The sequence below is a fragment of the Mobula birostris genome, chromosome 25, assembly GCF_030028105.1.
Source record: "Mobula birostris isolate sMobBir1 chromosome 25, sMobBir1.hap1, whole genome shotgun sequence".
NCBI classification, from domain to species: domain Eukaryota; kingdom Metazoa; phylum Chordata; class Chondrichthyes; order Myliobatiformes; family Myliobatidae; genus Mobula; species Mobula birostris.
Window position 1 is genome coordinate 43431782 of NC_092394.1, and position 26638 is coordinate 43458419.

Below are 26638 nucleotides of genomic sequence, written 5' to 3' on the forward strand. Positions count from 1 at the left end.
CCATTACAGGCAAAGCCCTCCCCATCATTGAGTACATTTATATGGAGTGCTGCCACCAGAAAGCAGCATCCATCATCAAACACCCCCACCACCCAGGCCACATCCGCTTCTCGCTACTGCCATAGGGCTGGAAGTACAGAAGAGTTGGTCCTACAGCACCAGGTTCAGGAGCAGTTATTACCCTACAATCATCAGGCTCCTGAAGCAGCATGGATAACTACATGCAACTCAACACGGAACCGATTCTACAAACCTACAGAAACTTTCAAGGATTCTTTCCAAATGATGTTCTCAGTAATTATTTTTATCTGCAGTTTGTTTTCCTTTGCACCCTGATTGTTTGTCAGTCTTTATCAGTCTACCTATACTTTTTTTTTGTAAATTCTATTCCCCCCCCGCAAATACTTTCAAGAAAATTAATCTCAAGGTAGTATATAGTAACATACATGTATTTTGATAATAAATTTACTTTGAACTTTAAAACGTGTCACTCAGCTCATTCTTGTGTCATATGGAATCCTGCAAAACAATGAAAAAGGAGATCTATATCCCACTGCATTCTCTGGAAATTTTCTAAACTATTCACAAAAATCACCAATTTTTGCATCACTGCATCATCTGATAACTTACTAAACCACCCATACACTTCTTCATCCAGGTCATTTATTTAAGTATATCACAAATAGCAGAGGTTCAAGTACAAATCCATGCAGAACACCACTATACACGGACTCCACCTTGAAGAAACCCCATCGGTTACTACCCTGCCTTCTATGTACAGGCTAATTCTGAATTCAAGCAGGCAAGTCACGATGGACCCCATGCATCTTAATCTTCTGAATGAGCCCACCATGAGGGACAGTGTCAAATGCCTTACTAAAATCCATGTAAACAACATCCACAGCTCCACCTTCAGTCATCTTCATCACCTGCTTGAAAAACTCACCAAGACAGTAAGGCATGACTTGCCCTGCACAAAGCCGTGCTGACCTCAACCCCTCCCCCCGTGACACTTGACCAATAATTTCTCCACAGTTCCCAAGCTCCGTACAAAACAAATCCCCATCTTAAATTGTAAAAGCCAGGCGCTTTCTGAAATTATAACTTTTATAACCACCATCTAAATTATCTGCCTTACTTTCAAGTGGTTCGACACACTGATTTCATTTTGTTGATTTTCAAAAACATTCTCACATGTATTTGTAATATGTACATCTTCCATTCCAACTCCTAAGCTAACTTGCTTCACCTGAACCCTTTTGATAATCTTACTCTATCAATTCTCTGGACTTATTTTAATAAATTTCCATGACATATCCTCTCTTCCTCATTTCAAACGCACTATAAAACATCGCTACTTAGACATCCAATGGCACCTAGAGTTCCAAATGTCTCACTTTATTCTCTAATTGCCAATGACTTTAAAGGTTTGAAATAATTGCCTGTAACTGCTACATTGATAGACTTGGTAACACTGGCTTTACAAAGCACAGACACCAAATGAATGGACGAACAAGAGTTCCAAAATACTCACCCACATTCTGCTCATGTCACTCAGCTCATTCTTGTATCGTATGGAGTCCTGAAGGACCTATAGCACAATGGAAAGGAGAAAATCCTCAATAACCACTTTATTTTATTTAACTTTGTAACCAAAAACATATTATATTCAGTACAGATACAGTCAGAAATAATAATATTACTGCATCACAACACTTCAGATCACGAGATTATCCCAATACACAAGTTGTCCGCAGAGAAAGCAATCCCCACTCTGTCTATCTACAATTAGCAACAAATTGCTTCCAAATTTTACTGTTCTTCATTGCTATGTTGCAAGTCAGCAGGAGTGGTCCTGGAAGCAAATTTACTTATATTAAGAGCCGGCTCAATGAGAAAGCAAGTTTCCCCATTTAGAAAAAAAATCAATTCCAGAGAGGTCAACTTCACTGGGTTTCTACTTAAATTACCAAAAACTTTTAGATACACAAAAGCTTCAGACATCTCATCCACGATAACCTTCTCAAAACATTGTCTACCACTTACCTTTTTGTTCCAGTCACACCACCACCTACACTGGCAGAGGTTGGGTTGGAGACAACTTCAGAGAGACCAAATCTGCTCATTCCCATTCACAAATGGTGGAACACCAGACGGTGAGTTGAGAACAGCAGTTATAACACAGGATGATGCTAGGAGGAATGATTAATCAACAATTGCTACAAGATTCTGCTTTTCCAGGCTTATCAGCTGTACACATATGGTCCTTCCTAACCATCAGCCTTTCTCTACCAATCTATCACCATAAAACAATGAAATAAGGCTATGTTGAAGGGCTCTCGTTAGATTCAGAATGAGGATTCAATCCACAGCCAAGACAAATGTTGCAGAAGAAAATAAGGTCCTTCAAAATGTGAATTTGAAACCCAAGGTACTGTTCACCTGCTGAACCAGGACACTGTACGCCATCTGATTCCATAAGCCAAACAATTATTTAGTGACTAGCTCTAAGCTCTCCTATCCAATGGTGATAAGTTGTAAACGTAGTCACCTTCATCATGGGCACTAGCCTCCATAGTATCCAGGACATCTTTAAGGAGCAATGCCTCAAAAAGGTGTCATCCATCACTAAGAACCCCCTATCAGTTTTTTTTTAGAAATATACTGTAATTCAGTTTTCTTCCTAATATTACGTATTGTTTTGTACTGTCACAAAGTCAACAAATTTCATGGCATACACCAGTGACCTTGAGGACTTCTTTGGGACAATGCCCATCCCAGTCACAGTTAACTCCAGTTAGATTCACTGCTCAAGTATAAAAAGTTTTCTTATGAGTTGCTTACTAACTTCTAATTACATAAATGAGGATACCTGTCACTTTACAATGCAGCAGTGTCGTGGATTATCAACGTATTCAATTTCAGTATTATGTAGTTAATAGCCTGTTAAGCCAGCAATTTCTTGTTTAAAAAAACTGACAAGTGAGAAATGAGAAATATTAATGAGGCCATTACATCCAGACCTGTCAAAATCAGGCAAGTTCCAAGTGTGAGGTTTCGGTAACAAGCAGTATGTCGAAGGCACCCACCAAATTTAGCTGTTACAGCCCAGGTGACTCATGCATTCAGCCTTCCTGTCTCACTCTCATCTATATACTCTCTTCACTCCCTTTCTTCCTTCATTCTTTCCTTCCCTTGCACCTATTCAATATATACAATGCTTCTATCAGCTGAAGGGCGTCTGCAATTTTCGGAGGACATTTTCCTCTTTGTGGCCTTAGGTTTTGACCAAAGAAGAGGAAGTAAAATGGGATGCACATGGACACAAAATAACATTTTGTAGAAGGTCTCCATAAAAAGGAAAGTAAGGATTAATCCTTTAGAAGTTAACACAGGAATTAAAAATGGCAAATTAAGAAATAGCAGAGAAGTTAAACAAACATTTTCTATCTTATATTTACATTCACAGAAGGTGGGACTAAAACCAGACATCCCACCCTGCAAAAATTCATTTCAGGGAGGTAGCACCATCAATTTGCGGGAGACTCCCGGGAGAGGTGGGATGTCTGCAATAGAGTAGCTCCTTAGCAGCTAGCCAGCTAGTTTAAATAACGTTAGCTATGCTGATGAACGAATGACACCTGTTAAACTCACCTCAACATGTCTTTTACAGTCTTAACCCACCATGGGCAATAGAACAGTCACTGTTGCAAATAGTGCAGCGAGCAACACTGTCGCTATTTTTGACCCCTATTAGGCAGGGGTACACTTTAGTGTAGTCTGGGGTGATGTACATTTCATATTCTCTTTTTCTGGAACACTCTCGCTCTTGCTCTCTCTCTCTCACGTGCCTGCTCTCACTCGTGCTCGCTCTCTCGCGCTTGCTTTCTCACTCTTGCCCTCGCTCTCTCTCGCGCGCGCTTGCTTTCTTGCTCTCGCTCTCTCGTGGTCGCTCTCACACGCTTGCTTTCTTGCTCTCGCTGTCTCGCGCTTGCTTTCTTGCTCTAGCGCTCGTTTTCTCGCTCTTTCTCGCGCGTTCTCTCACGCTCGCTCTCAAAAAAAAAATTAAATTTCCAAGACATTGTACATAATTTGCGGGCATCAGGGAGCCACTATTAATATGCGGGAGACTCCCAGAACTTCCGAGAGAGGTGGGATGTCTGCTAAAACAGTATCAAAAACAATTGATAACTGAGAAGAAAAATGTAAGGCACTTTAAAAAAAATATTATTTGAAAAGGAAGTACAAAACAAACTAATGGGCCTAAACTTAATCCTTGGACCCAACAACCTGCAGTTTGGAGGAACAAAAGAAATGGTTTCAAGGACCTGTATGACTCTATATCTCTCTATGACAGCAATCCTCAAACATTGCCTACATTCTACAAACACCGTGCAGATATGGAAACCAGAAATCTAACTCTGCCATCCAAAGAAATTACAAATACACAAGTTTACCATCATCACATGTACTGAGTGAGGTACAGTGTGAGACTTGCCTTGCATACCATTCATACAGATCAATTCATTACAACAGTCCCGAGACTACAAGGTGAAATAACAGGGCAATATAACATGTTACAGTAACAGAGAACATGCAGTGTGGATATACAAGATGCAAGCTCAGTGATGTAGATTGTTTAGTCCATCTGACCATACTTGAAAACCGCTCCATAGTTCTATAGCAACAGGATAGAAGCTGCCCTTGGGTCTGGTGGTATGTGCTTTCAGGCCTTTTTATCTTCTGCCCCTATGGAGGGGGGAAGAGAAAGAAAGTTGAGGATGTGTGGGGTCTTTGATGATGCTGGCTATTTCACAGAGACAGTGAGAAGTGTCAGTAAGAGTCCACAGAGGGGGAGGTGGTTTCAGTGATGTGCTGAGCTGCGTCTACAACCCTCTGCAGTTCCTCATAGTGACAGGCTGAACATAAGAACATATACAAGAACATAAGAAATAGGAGCAGGAGTCAGCCATCTGGCCCGTCGAGCCTGCTTCGCCATTCAATAAGATCATGGCTGATCTGACTATGGACTCACATCCACCTACTTGCCTTTTCCTCGTAACCCTTAATACCAAGTCATAATGCATCCTGATTGTATGGTACAATGTTTAAAAGCTGGTCGGGGGAGGAAGAGAAAGGGCACACCAAATTCTTTTAGCCTCCTAAGGAGGTAGAGGCACTGGTGAGCTTTCTTGACCACGGCATCGATATGACTGGACCAGGACAGGCCATTGGTGATGTTCACTCTTCAGAACTTCAGAATCAGGTTTACTATCGCCGACGTACATTGTGAAATTTGCTATTTTGTGTTGCAGAAGAGTACAAGACAAAAAAAAAATGACAGCAAATTTCAATGAAAATGAAATACATAAATAGTGCAAAAGAGGAATAGCGAGATAGTGTTCATGGGTTTGTGGACAGTTCAGAAATCTGGTGGCTGAAGGGAAGAAGCTGTTCTAAAAACGTTGCCTGTGGGTCTTTGCCCAGCCTGACAGTAGTAATGAAAAGAGGCCATGTCTTGCAAGGTGAGGGTCCTTAACAATAAATGCCACTTTCTTCAGGCACCATCTTTTGAAAATGTCATTGAGGCTTACGCTGTGTCCACAGTCCTATGCAGCCTCTATTTGTCCAGTGTATTGGAGTCCACAGTCCTATGCAGCCTCTCTCTGTCCTGTGTATTGGAGTCCACAGTCCTATGCAGCCTCTCTCTGTCCTGTGTATTAGAGTACATAGTCCTATGCAGCCTCTCTCTGTCCTGTGTATTAGAGTACATAGTCCTATGCAGCCGCTCTCTGTCCTGTGTATTGGAGTCCACAGTCCTATGCAGCCTCTCTCTGTCCTGTGTATTGGAGTCCACAGTCCTATGCAGCCTCTCTCTGTCCAGTGTATTAGAGTCCACAGTCCTATGCAGCCGCTCTCTGTCCTGTGTATTGGAGACCACAGTCCTATGCAGCCTCTCTCTGTCCTGTGTATTAGAGTCCACAGTCCTATGCAGCCTCTCTCTGTCCTGTGTATTGGAGTCCACAGTCCTATGCAGCCTCTCTCTGTCCTGTGTATTGGAGTCCACAGTCCTATGCAGCCGCTCTCTGTCCTGTGTATTGGAGTCCACAGTCCTATGCAGCCTCTCTCTGTCCTGTGTATTAGAGTCCATAGTCCTATGCAGCCTCTCTCTGTCCTGTGTATTAGAGTCCACAGTCCTATGCAGCCTCTCTCTGTCCTGTGTATTAGAGTACATAGTCCTATGCAGCCTCTCTCTGTCCTGTGTATTAGAGTCCACAGTCCTATGCAGCCTCTCTCTGTCCTGTGTATTGGAGTCCACAGTCCTATGCAGCCTCTCTCTGTCCTGTGTATTGGAGTCCACAGTCCTATGCAGCCTCTCTCTGTCCTGTGTATTGGAGTCCACAGTCCTATGCAGCCTCTCTCTGTCCTGTGTATTAGAGTACATAGTCCTATGCAGCCTCTCTCTGTCCTGTGTATTAGAGTACATAGTCCTATGCAGCCTCTCTCTGTCCTATGTATTGGAGTCCACAGTCCTATGCAGCCTCTCTCTGTCCTGTGTATTAGAGTCCATAGTCCTATGCAGCCTCTCTCTGTCCTGTGTATTGGAGTCCACAGTCCTATGCAGCCTCTCTCTGTCCTGTGTATTGGAGTCCACAGTCCTATGCAGCCTGTATCTGTCCTGTGTATTGGAGCCTGCATCCATTAACAGCATTGATGCAACCAGTCAGAATGCTCTCCATCGTGTATCTTGAAACAATTTGCTAGAATCTTTGATGACATATGTACTCTGACTCATCAGTATTTGAGATATAACCCGCTACAGTCGAACCATCCATAAACTTGTAGTTGAGGTTGGAACAGAGGAAGCAGCCTTGTGGGTATAATCGTGGTGCAGGTGTTGCTGCCTATCTTTACGACTGCAGTCTGTTGGTCAGGTAGTCAAGGATCCAGTTGCTGAGCCTCACGTCTAGGTGTTTGGATACGAATTTGCTTATATTTACAGTGTTGAAGGCACAGCTGTAGCCCATAAGCAATAGTCTAACGTAGGTGTCTTTACTGTCCACATGCTCCAGAGAAATGAGAAAACATCTAATTGATTTAACATAAATGAACAATGGAATCATTATTTAAGAATGGAAGGAAGCATCTTGCAGAGCACATTAGATTAGATTGAGGACACTCAGTCCTTGTTCATTGTCATTTAGAAATGCAAGCATTAAGAAATGATACAATGTTCCTCCAGAGTGATATCACATAAAAAACAAGACAAAACCAAAGACTAACACTGACAAGACCACATAATTATAACATACAGTTACAGAAGTGCTAAGCAATACCATAATTTGATAAAGAGCAGACCATGGGAATCGTAAAAAAAAGTCTCAAGTTCCAATCGACTCCTGATAGTCCCCGATAGCAGGCGGCAGAAGGGAGAAACTCTCTCTGCCATAAACCTCCAGGCACCGACAACTGTCGATGCATCGGAAACACCCAACCACAGCTGACTCTGAGTCCACCCGAAAACTTTGAGCCTCCGACCAGCCCTTCGACACCGAGCACCACCTCTGCTGAGCGCTTCGACCCCATCAATACTGACAACAGCAGTTAACCATGTTTCTCACAAAGTCTCTGCTCTGGTGGGCTCAGAATAACAAGACATGTGAAATGTACTGCTAGGATGCCTGCCCAGCAAGACTGCCCTTGCAGTGCGTCATGTACAAAGCTAGGCGGGGAGTTCAAAGGCTCAAGGTTCAAAGGTACAACTTAATGTCAAAGAAATGTATACAATATACATCCTGAAATGCTTTTTCTTCACAACTATCCACGAAAACAGAGGGGTGCCCCAAAGAATGAACGACAGTTAAATGTTAGAAACCCAAAGTCACCCCCCCAGCTCCCCCTCTCGTGTGTAAGCGGCAGCGAGCAACAATCCCCCCTCCCCCACGGCAAAAAAAGCAAGCATCTGCACCGCCACCGAGCACCCAAGCATAAGCAAAGCAAATAGCAAAGACACAGACTTGCAATTATCCCAAAGACTTTACATTTCACCATGTATTTGACATACCACAGGTTCTCTCTCTCTCTCTCCCCCTAACAAGGAAGAAAGAGGTGTCTCCATTTTCCAGGCGAGCGGGGAGACATAACGAACAACTCGCGGGTTTACGATGTTGAAAGTCCGTTACGTCGCTTTTCTCGAGCTCTGTGCCTGAAGATCGCAAAGATCCCAGGTCTCCAGGCACGCAGCAGATATACCGACTCCCCCGACAACACATGGGTCTCTACCCTGACACTGACCCTCAAACCGCCCATCTCTAGGGTCCCGAGATCCTAGGCTTCTGAATTCGAGTCAGACTCTTAGGCCGAGTCTTTGGCGTGTCAAACAAAGGCCAGTTACGGAACCCTGACAGCGGGTCCCATTCCCGCAAAGAACCGTAGTCAGCATGTAACTCCAGGTCAGGGTCTTCAAAAGAACCCTGAAAGGGAAAAATAGAGATATTAAAGATGGAAATAGAGCTGTTTCCGAAGATGCAAGCAGAGGAGTCACCGTTAGGCGCCATTAACTCTCCTTCGCTCTGTCCAAATTAAACACCTTCTCAAAAACCACCCAAGCCGGAAGCTTTCTTCAGGGTTTTTAAATGAAAACTTTGTGAAACTGTAGAAAGTTAAGTAAAGTACATATTTGATTCAATACAGAATCATCACACATCTGAATATACTAATATTATCGATTATTCTCACAATCACCGTTAAATAAGGAAATGCACACATGCAGCATTCTCCAGCTATGCCATGACTACAGCGAACTCGGAGCACAACAATAGCTTAGTCACAATGAATGACAGCGGGAGGAGAAGATGGCAGCGCGCTTGCGTGTGCGCAGCCCTCCGGTGAAAAATGATATTGTATCTGTTAAATAGGGGCAATGGACAATTCTGATTTGATGGAGAATGGATGTGAAAGCACAGAGGAACATCTGGAGAAATTTCTGAAATGCCCGTTCGCTGCTGTCGTTACTGTGTGGTCGGGAATCTTTCGGAGGGAAGGCCTCAAAATCCCCGGCCTTGCCTGCTATTGGCGACTGAGAAGGAGGTTGAGTCGTTCGGACAGAGATGGCGCTCAGTACTCGGTGTCGGAGAGCTGATCAGAGCTCGAAGTTTTCGGGTGACTCAGAGTTGGATTGCGGTCAGCATGGCAGGGAGAGTTTTTCTTCCTTCTCCCGTCTGCGTGAGATGTGGGACGTTTCAGAAACTTTGAACTTTACTGTGCTCATGGACTTCTTCATCAAGTTATGGTATCGTTACGCTGTTTGTAACTGTATGTATAATTATGTGGTTTTGTCAGTTTTTTCAGTCTTGGTTTGTCCTGTGTCTTGTGATATCACACCGGAGGAAATAATGTATCATTTCTTAATGCATGCATTACTAAATGACAATAAAAGAGGACTACGTGTCTTCATAATCATAAAACCTCCTTACCAATATTAAAAAAGCTCAAGACTCACAGATAATGCTGTTTCAAGGGTAAATAAAGATTGAATGGAGATGGATGTCTCTCTACCATGTTTGCTCCAAGTTGAAATCCAAATTAACCTGCACAAGAAATGATGTTAAAGTAAAACAGATAACGAACAGAAAGAGAATTTTGTACAAAATGAATAGCACCTCTCGAGCCAGAAAAATAGGAGAAATCAGTTGCTAGGACAAAAGCAGGTGAAGCTCTACTTAAGCAAAGAACAAGCGTTTTAAATTTTGTTTTTATTGTTTAGCAGGTCTCAAGTGATTTATTTAGAGTGTTTGCTGATGTCAAAGACATGTACTTGCAATAATATTGACACCCTGGGGAGGGAATGCCAAATCTCTATTCTCAGTTTTACCTCCTTTCAACACAAGTAGGTGTCACTCAGGAAGGGCCTCAGCACTGCACCACCTGGGCCCCGTTGCCACTGAGACTCACCTTGCTGATTCTAAGTGAAATCTGCAGAGAAATCACTGGTGGGTGGAGGCTCAGAGGCAACAATTCTGGTTGGGCCAAGTCCAGAATGATCACCCTCAATTAAATGCTAGAATTCAGGAGCATCTGGATTTCCTCATATAAGAAACAAAGTCAAATTATACTGGTAAATTATTAGGAAAGCAAACGAATTGTTGTTCTTGTTCTTTTCTTCAAGGAGATTGAAGATGATTTTTAAAAAAAGCCTTTCCACAGCCGCATGGAGTCTTAACAAGACCACACCTGGAATACCGTCAACCCTATTGCCACATTTAAGCATATACATGGCTTGTGTAGCAAGGATTTACTTGATAATTCCAGGAAGGAGGATATTGTCCAAACGACTGAGTAGAATGAGCCTATGCTCTGGAGCATAGAGCGGGAAAAAAAAGAGGATTTCACTGAAATATTTGATGTTCTGAGCAGATTTGACAGGGTAGATTATCTGAGGATGTTTCAAATGGCAGGAGAGTTAAGAACTACATAGCAGAGTCTCAGACTAAGGGTTTAAAGTACTTAAGACTGAGATGGAAAGACGTTTCTTCTCCAGCTTTACAAACCTTTGGAATTCTCTACACATAAAGTTGCAGATGCCAAATCTTTTGAAACAAGTTTCTGGGTGTCAGTGTTTCTGAGGATCTCTCCTGGACTCAACATATCGATGCAGCTACAAAGAAGGCACGACAGCGGCTATATTCCATTAGGAATCTGAGGGGATTTGATGCGTCACCAAAGATGCTCACAAATATCTGAGACGTGCCGTGGAGAGTATCAAGCATTAGTGACACTGAGTAGGAAAACTGAGTTGAAGCCCAAGCTCAGATCAGTCATGATGTCAGTGCATAACACAGCAAGCTCGATGGGCCATATGATCTACTTGTGCTCTTGTTTCAACACTCATCTTACAACATTAAGCAATTTACTCAAATTCCAATTCCAATGTAGCCTGGTGAATGCTTCACTGTGCACAAGATTACACCGCAGCATCATTATTTCTATGCTTCCGTATCCTTCTTCAAAACTAAAGAGCATGGTCTCTGAAATTGGTGATACATCTTCATCAGCAGTCAGACTTCAAAACAAAATACAAGGTGAGGTATCATTTGCTAACTTCACCCATCAAAGGAAAGTTATGTGGAACATCCACAGACTGGGCCAGGATGAACCTGCAGCAGACCAGTGTGAACAAAGGCTGGATGCAAGTTGTCAGCAGATTTCTTACTAGCTCTTCCTTCAGTTAGTCCTGACGAAGGGTCTCGGCCCGAAACGTCGACTGTACCTCTTCCTAGAGATGCTGCCTGGCCTGCTGCATTCACCAGCAACTTTGATGTGTGTTGCTTGAATTTCCAGCATCTGCAGAATTCCTCGTGTTTAAGCAGATTTAAGAGTTGGAGTTTCATGTGGGCAGGAGGAATGGGGTTCTATCACCCTCGAGTTTGCAAATGGGTGTAAACGGAATTCAAGGCCAAGAGTTAGGCAATTGGCGGGTCCTACGGTAAATGCTGAGGACCAAGGCCGGAGGGTCAAAGTCAAGTCCCATTGTCCGGAGCTCCAGACCTGTGAAACTCTGCAAGTCCGCTGGGGAAGTTGAAGGCCCAATGTCTGCATGTCAGTGTCTGAATCCAAGTCTGCTGGAGACCAAAGAACATGGCTACCTTGGAGTTAGAGGACGGGGGGCTGGTTTTGCTGCTCTTGTTTTGTTGCTCGTTGTGTTCTGTGTTGTTCTGGCAAGCACTGCAAGTCTGTCTGTTGCAACTGGAATGCTTGGCAACACTTGTCAGCTGCCCCCAGTACATCCTCAGGTGTGTTGGTTGTTAATGCAGACGGACATTGCACTGTGTGTTTCAATGTACATGTGATAAATAAACTTGAATCTTGAATCCTACAGTCCATTAAGGACTCCCAGGTCAGGGATACACATTCATGGTCTGTTGTAGATAGGATTTTACCTTGTGTACCAGTTTACGAATACTATCCAATGGTCCTTCCTGGTGCTGAATGTGAACGGAGCCTCAGGAAGCCATGCTGTGCTATTATCTGGCACGATTAAGACAAAAATCTTTTAACAAAGTTCTTAGCACCAGGGACACGGCCATTTCATCCGATATGATTGCCCATTTACAAAGGATTGAATAACCATAATTCTGTGGTTCTTTATAAAAATCAGATGCAACTTTGTTCAAGCAGCCTCTAAACAACCCTGGCAATAATTTTGCTTCTGAAGAGTGAAACTTTCAAGCAATTAAAAATCACACAATTACCAACCATCTCAGTAATGTCATTATAGCCGATACACAGAGAGAAGAAAAGTACACTCCGCTCTGTTAAAATAAAAACAGTGGCTATATCACAAAGCCAGCTATTCTAAGTACTATTAACACACCTTAGCTGTAATACTAAACTTACAATTAACAGGTACAAATTAAAGAGTTAACTATGAAACAAAAAAATCTGCTATTTGAAACTTTATTGAAAACAGAAAACGCTGAAAATATTCAATACATCAGGCAGTATGAGTAAAAAGAGAAATAGAATTGACATTACATTTTAAAGACGTGCCAAGGTTCTCCAACTCAAGACAATATCTCCCTTTTTCTTTAGGTGGTGCCTGACCCGCAAAGTCTTTCAGCATTTTCTATTTCTACTAAAGATCTAAATGAGCTTGCTTCCACTTCCATTTTATCTTGTTCCTGTTACATCAAGCCTAATCTATGCAAGCACCTAAGGAAGAAGAGATGCTGACGTGCTTTCTTTGTAACTGCATTTACATGCTGGCCCAGAACAGATCCGCTGAAATGGTAATGCCAAGGAATTTAACAATGCTGACAGTCTCCACCTCTGACTTCCTAATTACATCCTCCTCTTGAAGACAATAAACAGTTCCTTGGTCTTGTTGACATTGAGTCAGAGGTTGCTGTTCTGACACCATTCAGCAAGATTTTCAATCTCCCTCCTACGTGTTGATTCACCACCACCTTTGATTCAGCCAATGACAGTGGTGTCATCAGTAAACTTAAATATGACATTGGAGTTGTGCTTGGCCTCACAGTCATAAGTATAAAACGAGTACAGCAGGAAGCTAACCACACCTTGTGGCGTACCTGTGCTGATGGAATAGGTGAGGCAGATGCTGTTGCCAATCCAAAATGACTGAGGTCTGCATGTGAGGAAATAGAGGATCCAGTTGCACAAGGAGGTATTGAGGCCAAAGTCTTGCAACTTATTGATTAGTTTTGAGGAAATGATATTGAATGGTGTGCTGTTGTCAATGAAGAGCATCCTGATGCATACATCTTCACTCTCCAGACATTCCAGGGCTGAGTGAAGAGCCAATGAAATGGCATCTGCTGTGGACTTGTGTCAGTCAGCAAATTGGAGCAAATCCAAGTTACTTCTCAGACAGGAGTAGATGTGTTTCATCACCAGCCTCTCAAAGCACTTCATCACTGTGGACATATGCAAGTGCTACTGAATGATACATATTGAGGCAGGTTACCACTTGCTTCTTACGCTTCAGTCTAACTGAAGTCTGCTTGAATCAAGTGGGTACTCAGATTGCCGAAGCGAGCAGTTAAGGATATTGGAGAATTGGACTTAATTAGAATTAGACATTAAATAGACTTAGTAAAATTGATCTGGATACTGGTTACATGTATGAACAGCCAATGTGCTGACATGTCATTTGAGTTAGTCTTGGCAGCAGAAACCTTCATGGTGAACTTCATTCTCAACTCCACTGTCCAAATTCACACACACCTGCTTTGGCCACTCTAGCAATATACTGAAAGGACATCCTCATGGAATGCTATTTGAACCTCAGAGAAAGTAAGTCCCAATAAGTCAGAGGATGAGAGGTGACCTGATAGAGGTGTAGGAAGATGACGAGAGGCATCAATCGTGTGGATAGCCAGAGGCTTTTCCCCAGGGCTGAAATGGCTAACACAAAGGGGCATAGTTTTAAGAAGCCTGGAAGTAGATACAAGGTGGATGTCAGGGGTAAGTTTTTCCACATAGAGAGTGGTGGGTGTGTGGAGTGACGGTGGTAGAGACGGATACAATAGGGTCTTTAAGAGACTCTTAGATAGGTATATGAAGCTTAGAAAACTAGAGGGCTATGTGGTCGGGAAATTCTAGGCGGATTCTAAAGTAGGTTATATGGTTGGCACAACATTGTGGGCTGAAGGGCCTGTGGATGTTCTGTAGATTTCTATGCTCCACGTCAATTTTCCTCACATGAACAAACTTTCAGGAAATCTCCACACTTTATTACAAGCTTTCGTGTCAAGTTCGAAGTACGAGCAGGAGAATGATCTGAAGAGAAGAAAATAAAATAGAAAAGCACACTAAGAGCAGCATTCCCCATTTGTCATTGGTACGGGATATCATCAGATCAATATCCGACAATGAGTAATTATTCCCTATGAATAGATGGACTCCTGAGCAAGAAGATGAATTCTTGATCTCACAATCTTGTTATGGCCTTGCACATCATTGCCTGTTGGCACTGCACTTTCTTTGTAACACGTTATGCCACATTCTGTTGTTCTGTTCCCTTGTACACGCTCCATGTACTAACGTGATGAAATGATCCATATGTATGGATGTATGCAAAACAGTTTTTCCACTGTATCTTGGTACATGTGACAGCAATAAACAAACTTCATTCATTGTTTACAAGACCACTAGAAGTAATAATGCTGGGTTGGAGACTTGAGTGGGTGAGCAATTATTCATTGTCACATCATAGAACTGGAAATGAATCTTTCTCAATGCTTCCACTATTACAATAGTAAAGGGTGACCTCTCTTCAACCAACTTGCAATCTGTGCTTCAAGTTAATCTGTTTGCTTTCCTGCATTCGACAAGCAGGCTCATCGCAACAAGCTCGAAGTGCTGAACAAAGCATCTGACGGACATGACAGCATAAAGTCAGCTGCCCATTAAATTCCCACTTCGATGTACATAGTGTTTCAGTGCAGCTTACTTCTTTGCTCATTAATGATACCTTCTTAATTAACGATCTCAACAAAATGCCCACAAACTACAGTGAAATTATTAGGTTTCTGTACATAATGCATTCTCGACAGCCAAGGTTGGGAACAGAGCAAGAATAGCTAATTAAATAATTCTAGAATAAAAGATTAACAACACTAACACAGCAAGATTGAAACTAGTAACATTTAATGTGAAACCCAGCAACAGATTTGCACACAACACAGTCACACCCAACTCTGTTAACCATGGAAAGCCTCTTTCACAAACACCTTGGGACATGGCTAAATAAGGAAAACTGTCCCACAGACTGGTCAGGCATTAAACTAACAAATACATGCCAAGAATAGTAACTTGCCAACCAACAACCCACTTTGATTCTCAGTAAAGACTTATCACACAAACTGAAGCACTTAAGTCGAGGCAAAACTACATAAAAGTAGCAGGGAATAGCAATAATCTCGAATTTGGTTTCAGACTCAAAGTCTCATGGCACCAGGTTTACCTTTTATCACTATTTACCTTTTTCAGACACAGAAACAGGCCATTTGCCCTATCAGATCAATGCCAGTTCACAGCAAACCAGACTTCACCATGCATTTAATCCCATATGCCCATCAAGCCATTTGGACTAGTTTGCCAGTTACCTGTCCCAAAACGTACAGTGGGTAATTATTCAACAAGCATATCACCGGGTTGCAGTCACAGTCATACGACCCTTGATGACCAAGCTCATCCCATTTGCCAGCATTTGGCCCATAACCTTTTAAACCTTTTCTATCCATGTACCTGTCCAGCTGTCCTTCGAAAGCTGTTATTGGACCTGCCTCAATCACTCTCTCTGTCAATTCATTCTATGTACATACCGCCCTTAGTGTTAAAAAGATGCCCTTCCAGGTCCAAGTAAATCTCTCCCCTCTCACCTTAAAGCTATGGCCTCTTGTTCTCAATTCCCCAAGACTACGTGTATTCACCACATCTGTGCCCCTGATGATTTTATACATCACTATAAGATCACCTCTCAGTCTTCTATGCTCAGAGGAATAAATTCATAACCTGAAGTTCGAAGTTAAGTTTACTATTACATGCGCAAGTACATGTCTGCACAGGTGCAATGAAAACCTTACTTGCAGCAGCATCACAGGAACGTGGCATCGTTTAAGTAACATTCATGAGAAAAAACAAATTATACAAAATATTTACAGGAATGAACACAGTTCGAACAAAAATAGTTGAAGTTCATTTTTTATTGCAAAATGAAAATCGAGTTGCTGAACTGTGGAATTTTGCTGGTTGGTTCAGGAACCAAATAGCGGAAGGGGAATAGCAAATCTTGAAAGTGTGATGTTGGACTCTCAGCTTTTGTTTCTCCTACCTAATGGTAGCTGTGAGAAGCTGGCATGGCCCAGATGACGAGAATCTCTGATGATAAATGTTGCCTTCTTGAGGCAGCACTTCCTGGAGATAACCAGTGGTGGGGAGGGATAAGCCCCTAATACAGATACCCTGCTGTATCTCAGCCCAAAACATCAACTTACTCTTTTCCAAAGATGCTGCCTGACCTGCTGAGTTCCTCAAGCATTTTGTGTGAGTTGCTTAAACAGGTACCCTCTGCAGCTTCTCATGGTCCTGTGCATTCAACTTACTGTATCAGACCATGATGCAACCAGTCAGGATGCTTTCAACAATACACGTGTGGAAGCCTGTTAGAGTATTCAACGACAAGCCGAACTTCCTTAACCTCCTAAGAAAGTAACCTGTGCAACCTCGGTCCTTCAGGATCTGACAACATTCTTGAAAATCATTTCTGCACTCCGATTCAAATTCAGATTTATTATATGTACATCAAGAGACGCAGTGAAATCTGCTTTACCAATTACACCCAAGGGTGTGCTGGGGGGCAGCCCGAAGATGATCCCTCTACAATGTGTCATAGAGTCATAGAAAAGTACTCCTCAGAAACAGGCCCTTTGGCCCATCTCATCCATGCTAAACCATTTTCCCATGCAATGTACAATTTCATTCCCCAGCATATTGGAGGGAGGAGAAGATGGCGACGCAACGCAGCTTGCAGCGGCCACTCCGGTGAATATCTGTTAGCTGTCAAATAGGGTGCCATGCACAATCCTGATTTGATGGAGACAGACATGAGAGCACGGAGGAACATCTGGTGAAACTTCTGAAATGCCTGTTTCGCTGTCATTGCTACTGTGTGATCCAGAATCTCTGGAGGGGAAGGCCCCGAGTCCTCAGCTTTGCTTGTTGCTCGGCAGCCAGGGCAGGGTCAAAGTGCTCAGCAGAGATGGTGCTCAGTGTCGGAAGGCTGGTCGGAGGCTCGAAGTTTTCGGACAGACTCAGAGTCAGCTGTGGTCGGGTGCTTCCAGGATGCTGCATTGGCAAGTTTGCAGTGCTGGAGGTTCATGGCAGGGAGAGTTTCTCCCTTCTACTGTCTGTGTGAGATGATGGGGATATCAGGACTTGAGACTTTTTTTTACCGTGCCCATGGTCTGCTCTTTATCAAATTACGGTATTGCTTTGCACTGTTGTAACTATATGTTATAATTACGTGGTTTTGTCAGTTTTAATCTTGGTTTGTCCTGTGTTTGTGATATCTTTCTGGAGGAACACGGTATCATTTTTTAATGCATGCATTTCTAAATGACAATAAACGAGGACTGAGTGTCCTCATAATCTAATATTCCTCATTCTGCCCATTGACCAACAATTAGGGGGCTGATCCAGTTCTAACGAAGCATTAAGAAAATCACACCAAGAACAGCACTCAACCCACTCAAATACAAAGAACCAATTTGGTCAAACACCAATGGATGAGAATACGTAAGCAAACAGAAGCAGCATGGTACTTAAATAGCCAAAAGGTCACAAAACCAACACACCAGCTCAAAGCTTTGAAATTCTCCTATTCAGTCAGAAAATAAGTAACTGACAAGAGAATGAATGCAGCAAAAGTTGTGACCTGACTGTACCCCAGTTACAGCACTGAATACACACTCCCAAACCAGCTGCACCTCTGACCAAACTGTTTCTGACGCTATAGTACTGGCAGCAGAATGAAGTGTATCATCATAATTATGTATGAGTGCAAAGTCAAATTACTATAAATTACAAATAAACAAGCAGTACAGAAAAATAATGAGGAATGATAAAAGATTATTAACAGCTTCAATGACCATTCAGAAAAATACAAGGAGAAGCTGTTCCTGAATTGTTCGATGTGGCTCCTGTATATCCTGTAGCAACAAGAGGGCATATATGGAGGGTAAGGGTCCTTAATGGTGGATGCCACCTTCTTGAGGCATCAGCTCTTGCAGATGTCCTCGAAGACAAGGAGAGTTCTGCCTGTAATGGAACTGGTCAAGTCTACAGCCCTCTGCAGCACTGCAATTCAATGCACCGGATCCTCCAATACCAGGCGGTGATGCAGACAGTCACAATGATAAAGAAAGCTGCCCAGATGTTCACTGGGCGTTAAAAAAAAATCACATTTAAACCAGCCAACACCCACCCACCCTATCTCCTTAACCTTAATCATTATGGAGTGATAGAAAGGTGCTATCAACAATCCTCTGGGTCATTGTTGAGCCCAAGGATAGAGAGAAGAGCTCAGTTTCAGAGGTGAGATCATTGAGAATGCCTTCGTCATCACCAGAGTATTTGATCAAATCTAGTTTCAAGGAAACCTTAATATGTATCCAAAAGGAAAATCTTCCGTCGGTTCAGGTCATGCCCATGCACGCAGTAAGTAGCTGATCCTGTTGAAGGCTGAGCACTTGCATCCAGGACATCAAATACTTGTGATGGTTCTCAGTGGTCAATTCCACGTTCTGCTTCTCAGATAATAAACTTGGTTAAAAGCACAGGATTTGGGCTGGTTATTGCATGCTGGAAATGTTCAGCTATTCATAACAGACAGACAACACAAAGTTCAGGTTCACATGAGAAAATCTGCAGATGCTGGAAATCCAAAGCAATGCACACAAAATGCTGGAGGAACTCAGCAGGCCGGGCAACATCCATGGAACAAAGTAAACAGTCAACGTTTTGAGCCAAGACCCTTCATCAGGACAGGAAAGGAAGAGGGAAAAGGTCAGATAAAGAAGGTGGGGGAGGGAGGGACTAATACAAGGTAGAAGGTGATAGGTGAAACCAGGATTGGGGAGGGAGTCAAGAGCTGGGAAGCCAATTGGCGAAAGAGATACAGGGCTGATAGGACAGAAGATCACAGAAGGGGAAGGAGCCACAGGAGGTGGTGATGGGCAGGTAAAGAGATAAGATGAGAGAGGGAAACAAGAATGGGGAATGGTGAAGGGTGCGGTGGCGGTGACAATTACCAAAAGTTTGAGAAATTGACATCAGCAACACACACAAAACGTTGCAGGAACTCAGCAGGCCAGGAAGCATCCAGGAAGAGTACAGTCAATGTTTCGGGCTGAACCCCTTCAACAGAACTCCACCTGGAACGCTGAATGTACTGTTTTCCAAGATGCTGCCTGGCCTGCTGAGTTCCTCCAGCATTTTGCACGTGTTGCTCGGATTCCCAACATCTGCAGGTTTTCTCTTGTTTGTGATTCATGCCATCAGGTTGGAGGCTACCCAGACAGTAAAAGGTGTTGCTCCTCCAACCCGAGTGTAGCCTTATCGCGGCAGTAGAGGCAGCCATGGACTAACATGTCAGAATGGGAATGGGAAGTGGAATTCAAATGGGTGGCCACTGGGAAAGAAGAAGAAAAATAGCCCTCAACTCGACAGTGGAGTTATCGGGGCACTGTCATGACGGTGTTTCTGTAGCAAACTATTCTTGTTTTTATGAGGTCGAGTTGCTAGCTCGACGCTCAACCCGACTTGGATTCAAACTCGGGAACCTTCAATCCGGAGTCCGGCGCTGATATTATTGCGCCACCAAGCGGGACAAGGCCACTGGGAGATCCCTCTTTTTCTGGCAGACAGGTGTAGGCACTCGGCGAAGCAGTCTCCCAATCTACGTCGGGTTTCACCGATATACATGAGGCCACACCAGGAACACTGGACACAGTATCTGACCCCAACAGACTCATAGGTGACGTGTTGCCTCACCTGGAAGGACTGTTTACAGCCCTGAATGGTAGTGAGGAAGGAAGTGTAGGGGCAGGTGTAGCACTTGTTCCACTTGCAAGGTTAAGTACCAGGAGGGTGACCAGAGGGGAGGGGTGACTGGACAAGGGAGTTGTGTGGGGAGCAATCCCTGTGGAAAGCAGAGTGAAAGGGAGGGAAAGATGTGCTCGGTGATGGGATCTATTGGAGATGGCGGAAGTTACGAAGAATCGTGCTGGACATGGAGGCTCGTGAGGACAAGAGGAACCCTATCCGTGGTGTAGCGGCAGGAGGATGGGCTGAGAACTGATGTGCGTGAAAAGGAAGAGACGCGGGTGAGGGCAGTGTTGATGGTGGAGGAAAGGAAGCCCTTTTCTTTGAAGGAGGACGACATTTCAGCTGTTATAGAATGAAAAGCCTCATCCTGAGAGCAGATGCGGTGGAGACACAGGAAGGCATCTTGGGAGGGCATTTTTACAAGCGACGGGGTGGGAAGTGGTATAGCCCAGATAGCTGAGAGAGTGAATGCTTTATAAAAGATATCAGTAGATAGATTGTCTCCAGAGATAGAGACAGTGAGATCAAGAAATGGGAGAAAGGTATCAGAAATAAATTTGAAGGCAGAGTGGAAGTTGAAGGCAAAGTTGATGAAATTAACAAGCTCAACATGGGTGCAGAAAGCAGCATCAATGCAGTCGTCGATGGAGCTTTTGAAGAGTTGGGGAGCGATGCCGGTGTACGCTTGGAACATAGACTGTTCCACACAGTAGACAAAAAGGCAGTCATAGCTGGGACCCATGCCAGTGCACCTTTGGTTCAAAGGAAGTGGGAGGAGCCAAAAAAGAAATTGTTGAGGGTGAGGACCAGTTCTAACAGATGGAGGCGAGTGATGGTGAAGGGGAACTGGTTAGGTCTGTTGTCCAGAAAGAAGCGGAGAGCTTTAAGGCCCTCCTGATCGGTGGTGGAAGTGTATAGGGGCTGGCCATCCATGGTAAGAATGAGACCATCAAGGCCAGGGAACTTAAAGTTATTGAAAGAACCAAGAGCGTGTGAGGTGTCACAGATGCAGGTTGGAAGGGACTGATCTGAGGGGGGGTAAAACTAAGTCGAGAAATGCAGACACAAGTTCAGTGGGGCAGGAGCAGTAGGGGGTTCACCTTACCCAATTGTCAACAGCCAAGATTCAATGCTCAATGTTCAACTGGTGGATTATTCAGTTATGACTTTGGTGGTTGCCAGAAAACTGACCTTACACTGTTTTGTAATGACGATTTATCACAAGGTAATTTCTGTAAAGAGGCACATGGTATTGCCAGCTTAAGTTAATTTCTGTTCCACGTAAGACAGTATCAGGCTGATATTTTGATACATTTAAGAGAAACAAATAGGCACATGCATAGAAGGAAAATGGAACCCCGATTTAACCCCAACCTAATCACGGGACAACTAACCAATTAACCCACCTGGTACGTCTTTGGACTGGGGGAGGAAACTGGAGAAAAACCCACACATTCCACAGGAACGACACACAGAGACTCCTGACAGAGGACGCCAGGACTGAGCTCAGAACTCCAATGCCCCAAGCTGTCATTGCATCGCACTAACCCCTACTCTACCACGGCGTCCCATTTCTTGTGTGTCATATGTCATGTGACTAGGGCTTTGACATACTCAAGGCACTCAATTCACCCCTCACCACCTCCCCCCCACCCGTATTTCTCAGTGAACACTCTATTGTGAAGTACCATCAATTATTTCTTTCCTTGGTTCCTGCCTCTTGTACATTCACCACTCAATTACCTACACTGGTAGCATTCTTTAGCTGTCTATGCCCCCTGTCTTTGCATTTTCAGAAACTCCTCAAAACCTCCATTCTGCACTCCTCCTGAAAGACACTTCTAATTTCAACTGCACCGTTTAATCACATTCCTGTGGGCAGCAGAGTATGCACTTGCTCTCTAAATACTCTAAATCAAAGCTCCAGGAAGTTTAAAGATAAAATAATAAAAAAGTTCACCACCGATAAAGTTTCAATACATTTTTCATTGTTTTTCTGAACCAACGTACAAAACAATCAAGAAATTATGTCTCAGAAAAAGTTCTTGGCTTAAAGCATTAAACGCTAATTATCACAAAAAAAAAGTATTTTCCTTAATGAGCATCAAACCATAACAAGCATTCAGTTTCAGAAACATTCGCAGATATTGTGTTTCTGAGTACATCAGAACAGAAATATAACGGTCAATAATTCTTGTGGAAGAAAAGCTAATCACCAATTCCTTGGGGGTAAAATAATGACAATATTAAATCCTCTCAGAAAAGGTAATGCATCCTTCAACATCAGCATGCAGAGGACCTGCAAACTCAGTGTGGATCACACAATGGGAATCTACAATCAGAAAATGCAACCCTGATGCAATTATCCCATTAAAGCACAGGCTGAGACAAACTGAGACCTTCAGTGTAGACTGCAGATTTCAATAATGTATTCAGCCAAACAGTGCGACCCTTTTGGTATGCGACAGGAATAGCAGTGAATCTCCAACTTAATTGCTCCCAGAAAGCATGAGTTTTATAAAAGAAGGAAGCTAATTTTTTTTTTAGAAATTGATATTGATTTATTAAAGTCATATGAGATACAGTGAAAACACTATCCATACAGATCATTTCAAAATATAAGTACTTTGAAATTGTACAAGGTTGAAGGATATATTTTATTGATAATTTAGAGTAATACAATTATCCAAAGATAAAAGTTCAAAGATAATATATCAAAGTACATTTATGTCACCATCTACAACCCTGAGATTAATTTTCTTGCGAACGATCACAGTAAATACAAGAAACCAATAGAATCAATGAAAGACCACATCTGATGGGACAGACAGCAACCGATGTGCAACAACAAAAACTTGGAACATCTCATTATCTTTATTCACTGTACCAAACAATATGTTCCTCTGCGACATTTTAATTTTATTAAGATTCCAACCCCAGTCTACCCCAAACAATTAAAGGACTGTTATGTGTGGTGCACCAGTGTGTAACAGCTGTAGGACACCATAAACTAGTTCTTCCCCGCACAAGCTTTGTTATGTGGGCTGCAGCAAGCTTCAGCATGTCGCTCAGCATACAGTCTAACAGCACTCAGTTACAGATCAACACACACAAAATGCTGGAGGAACTCAGCAGGTCAGGCAGCACCTTGCGAACAAATAAACAGTCGACTTTTTGGGCTGAAACCCTTCTTCGGTTACGGATATCTCCTTACACCAGAAGGCCAACAATTTTCAGTCCGAAGTGCACATTTTACCAAGTTGATCTTCCAGCAGCAGTTGGTGTTTGTCTCAGTATGCATTTCCGCAAAAAGCCCACAGAGGAGAGAGGCCCACGTTACACAGCTGCTCAAGATGAACCTTGGCAAAGACCACTGCATTGCTTTTCAGACCTCCTTGGCAAACACACAGATTACAAGGAGGCAGATGACGGCTGCATCTGTTCCACAGCCACCTCGAGGGCAGCTTGCAGTGAGATTATAACTCTGCATGTACAGGGATCTGAAAGGGAGGATTCCTCTCACCACCAGTGAAGCGGGCCTTGGTGCATGGTGCTAGGATTAGCTGATCCACCATACAACTGTGTCAATCTACTTGAGTTACCGCCCAGCTTTCTCCTTTTTCTGCAGGGCATCCAAGACAATCTGGTAAGAGTGCTGCCTAACCAACTTGTGTTCTAAGAGTTTCTTCTGCAGAAATCTTTCTTCAAACTACAGATGGTGCAACAAGGTCCAATGAAATGGGACGTTCCATGACAATGAGACCAGGCCCATGCTTCACAAAACCCAAGGGCATTGTGACACCTGACGTTTGTGTACTTGTGCTCAATGCAAGGCTTAAAATGCAGCCACACGCAAAAGTGGCTGCTGGGATGACAATCCTGTTAGACCTACTTGTCATTTTTCTCTTGAGAACCTGTTCATCAAGTCCCTGCAAATTCAAGATTCAAAATTCATTTATTATCAGGAGGGAACGTCAACTGAGACCATGAGAGGCCTGCGTTGGGCATTTTCATGCCTTACAAGGCGCAGATTGGAAGTCTGTGTGGGGCGGCACTCCTCGCACAGACACTAGAGCAATGTGTGATTAAGTGTCTTGCTCAAGGACACAAACACGCTGCCACAGCTGAGGCTCGAACTAGCCACCTTCAGATTACTAGACGAACGCCTTAACCACTTGGCCACGTGCCCAACACAAATTTATTATCAAAGAAAATATAAATTATACATCCTTGGGATTTGTTTGCTCACAGGTAGCCACAAGGCTAGAAACTCAAAAGAACCCAATCAAAGGAAAAAAAAATTTAAAAGAAAATGCAAGACTAATACCCGATGCACAAGAGAAAGAAAAACACAAATCATGCAAACAACTGAAGTGAATGACAACATTTTGAATCAAAATTGAGTCCTCAGTTCTGAACCCCACAGCAGCCCAAAGTAGGCCCAAAGCCTTGCTCGTCAATTCATCATATTAGCGGGCACAGAGCACCGCAGCTGGGGCAGTCTTCATAGCCTCAGCAGCATTTGTTTGGCTTGGTGCAATTGAAGGTGGCTCAGGTAACTGCCCCTCTGCATGAATGGGGTATATGTGCTCCTTGGTCAGCAACCTGAGGGCACTTTACACCAGATGATCAAATACTTTCCCACCTTCAAGAGAGCCCTATTCCCATATTCGTAAGTTGCACTGCACTACACAAGTTTGTGTGGATAGATTGTATATAATCACAGATTCCCTCCCCAAAAGTTACTTTTGGAGAGCACTTCCATTAAGCAGGTCTTTGAGTCATACACTATGAAAGCAGGCACCAAGGTAAATTATGTCCATGCCATCCTCAAATACCAATCAATATTAACCCCATCAATAGCACTTGGTTCATAATCAAATACCAAGTATATTTATTTATCAATGAATACATGCAGTATACAACCCTGAAATTTGCCTTCCCCACAGACAGCCATGAAACAAAAAAAAACCATGGAACCAACCCATTCAATGAAAAACATCAAAACTCCTTCTCCACATGCGCAAAAAAAAGTGCACAAACAGAAACAAAAAGAAGTGAAAACACAAAAGGCATATTTTAGTTCAGCTCTGTGTTCATTAGCTGCGGACTGCCCCGATTCAAAAATCGCTCAAAAGTAGCAACAGAAAAAGGAGTGAACAGAACGAGCACATCATAAACTTAAATTTGAGTGCAAGTCTACAAATCACAGCGATTACACTTCGCTGTTGGAGGTTGGTGTTGGAGCATTGAGGGGGAGAAAGAGATCATTTGAATGCAGGGACCTTCACTTGGGAACCGTGAGCAAGGGGGAGAGAGAGCACTCGCCACACACAGACACCTCCCTCTGTCAGCAGGGAGCAAGAGGCTGATCAATGGCACTGAACACTCGTTCACCCTCTGCAACCACCTCAATGATTTTCATCTTCCATATACTGTAGTTCAATCCAGACACTTCTTAAATGTCACCAGAATACCTGCCTTCATCACCCACAAAGGGAGTGCAATCCAGATTCCAACTACATGTTGGCTTTTAGTGACTTATATACTAACACACTTAAGTCTTTTTGAACATCAATACAATCGCTCACTGTTTAACAAATACTCTGCTTTTATGATATGTGCATCAATCTGGATAAAATAATTAAGAACATACTTGGAAAAACTAGAAAATGTTTCCAATTTTCATTTTTAAAGTCAAAAAGTCAACAGATGATACACTGAAATTCAATTCTGTTCTCAGCAATTCCATCCATCAGACCAAGACATGTTCATCTTTACATGTTACCTCTCAATATTCCAAAGTGCTTAAGAGATAATGTAATAGTTGTACTGTTCTAATGCAAGGATGGATTTAAGAAACACAGCAACTGACTGCACCCACACAAAACAGCTATGAATAATGATATTATGAGTTTCAATGATTTTCACCAATATTTCCCAAGACACACAGGAAACATTTTTTCACAGTTTTCAAAGTGATAGATGAAACTTTTTATATTCAGCTAGAGTGTTGCTGAGCTCCCAAGTGTTGTAGCAGATATAAGAGACTGTATGCTCAAATTATTGGGGAGGACAGACCTCTGGCAGTCAAGGCCAAGCACCATTGTTGCCTTCCCCCAGCAAGGTAAGGATGGACGAGCAAGAACTACAGCCACACACACACATTAATAATGGAGGTAGGTCAGTGTTTCTTAAATCCTTCTCCCATATCTCCCAGGCAGGCCACAACCTTCTTGAATGCTCTTTTTGAAGTTTCCCAGTTTTCTGTCAAGCCACCAAGTCTAGCTCAGAATTCTAACATGTCTTATCCAACTCCCTTTGTGCCCCCTCAGAACTCACTGCATCAAGCAGACTCACTTCCTGCTCTTTCACCCTCAACTAACTAAACTGCTGATCAACAAACTTCCCTTTCCTGTCTCAAGTTAACTAAAATTGTTAACTGTTTCTTCTCCTTAGGTACAGTCCTCTACTTCTAAAATCTTTCTTCATCATCCCTTGCTGAAAG

At 43.0% G+C, this 26638-nt stretch overlaps 1 protein-coding gene across 3 annotated transcripts in view; it reads right to left on the reverse strand.

The window, feature by feature from the left end:
* The window catches only part of hip1 (huntingtin interacting protein 1), a 320161-nt gene that overhangs the window by 145477 nt on the left and 148046 nt on the right, over positions 1 to 26638 (reverse strand). For all 3 annotated transcript variants that reach the window (XM_072243134.1, XM_072243136.1, XM_072243135.1), the window contains one exon: positions 1535 to 1591. In XM_072243134.1, coding sequence (XP_072099235.1) covers positions 1535 to 1591 — 57 coding nt within the window. The remainder of the gene's footprint in view (positions 1 to 1534; positions 1592 to 26638) is intronic.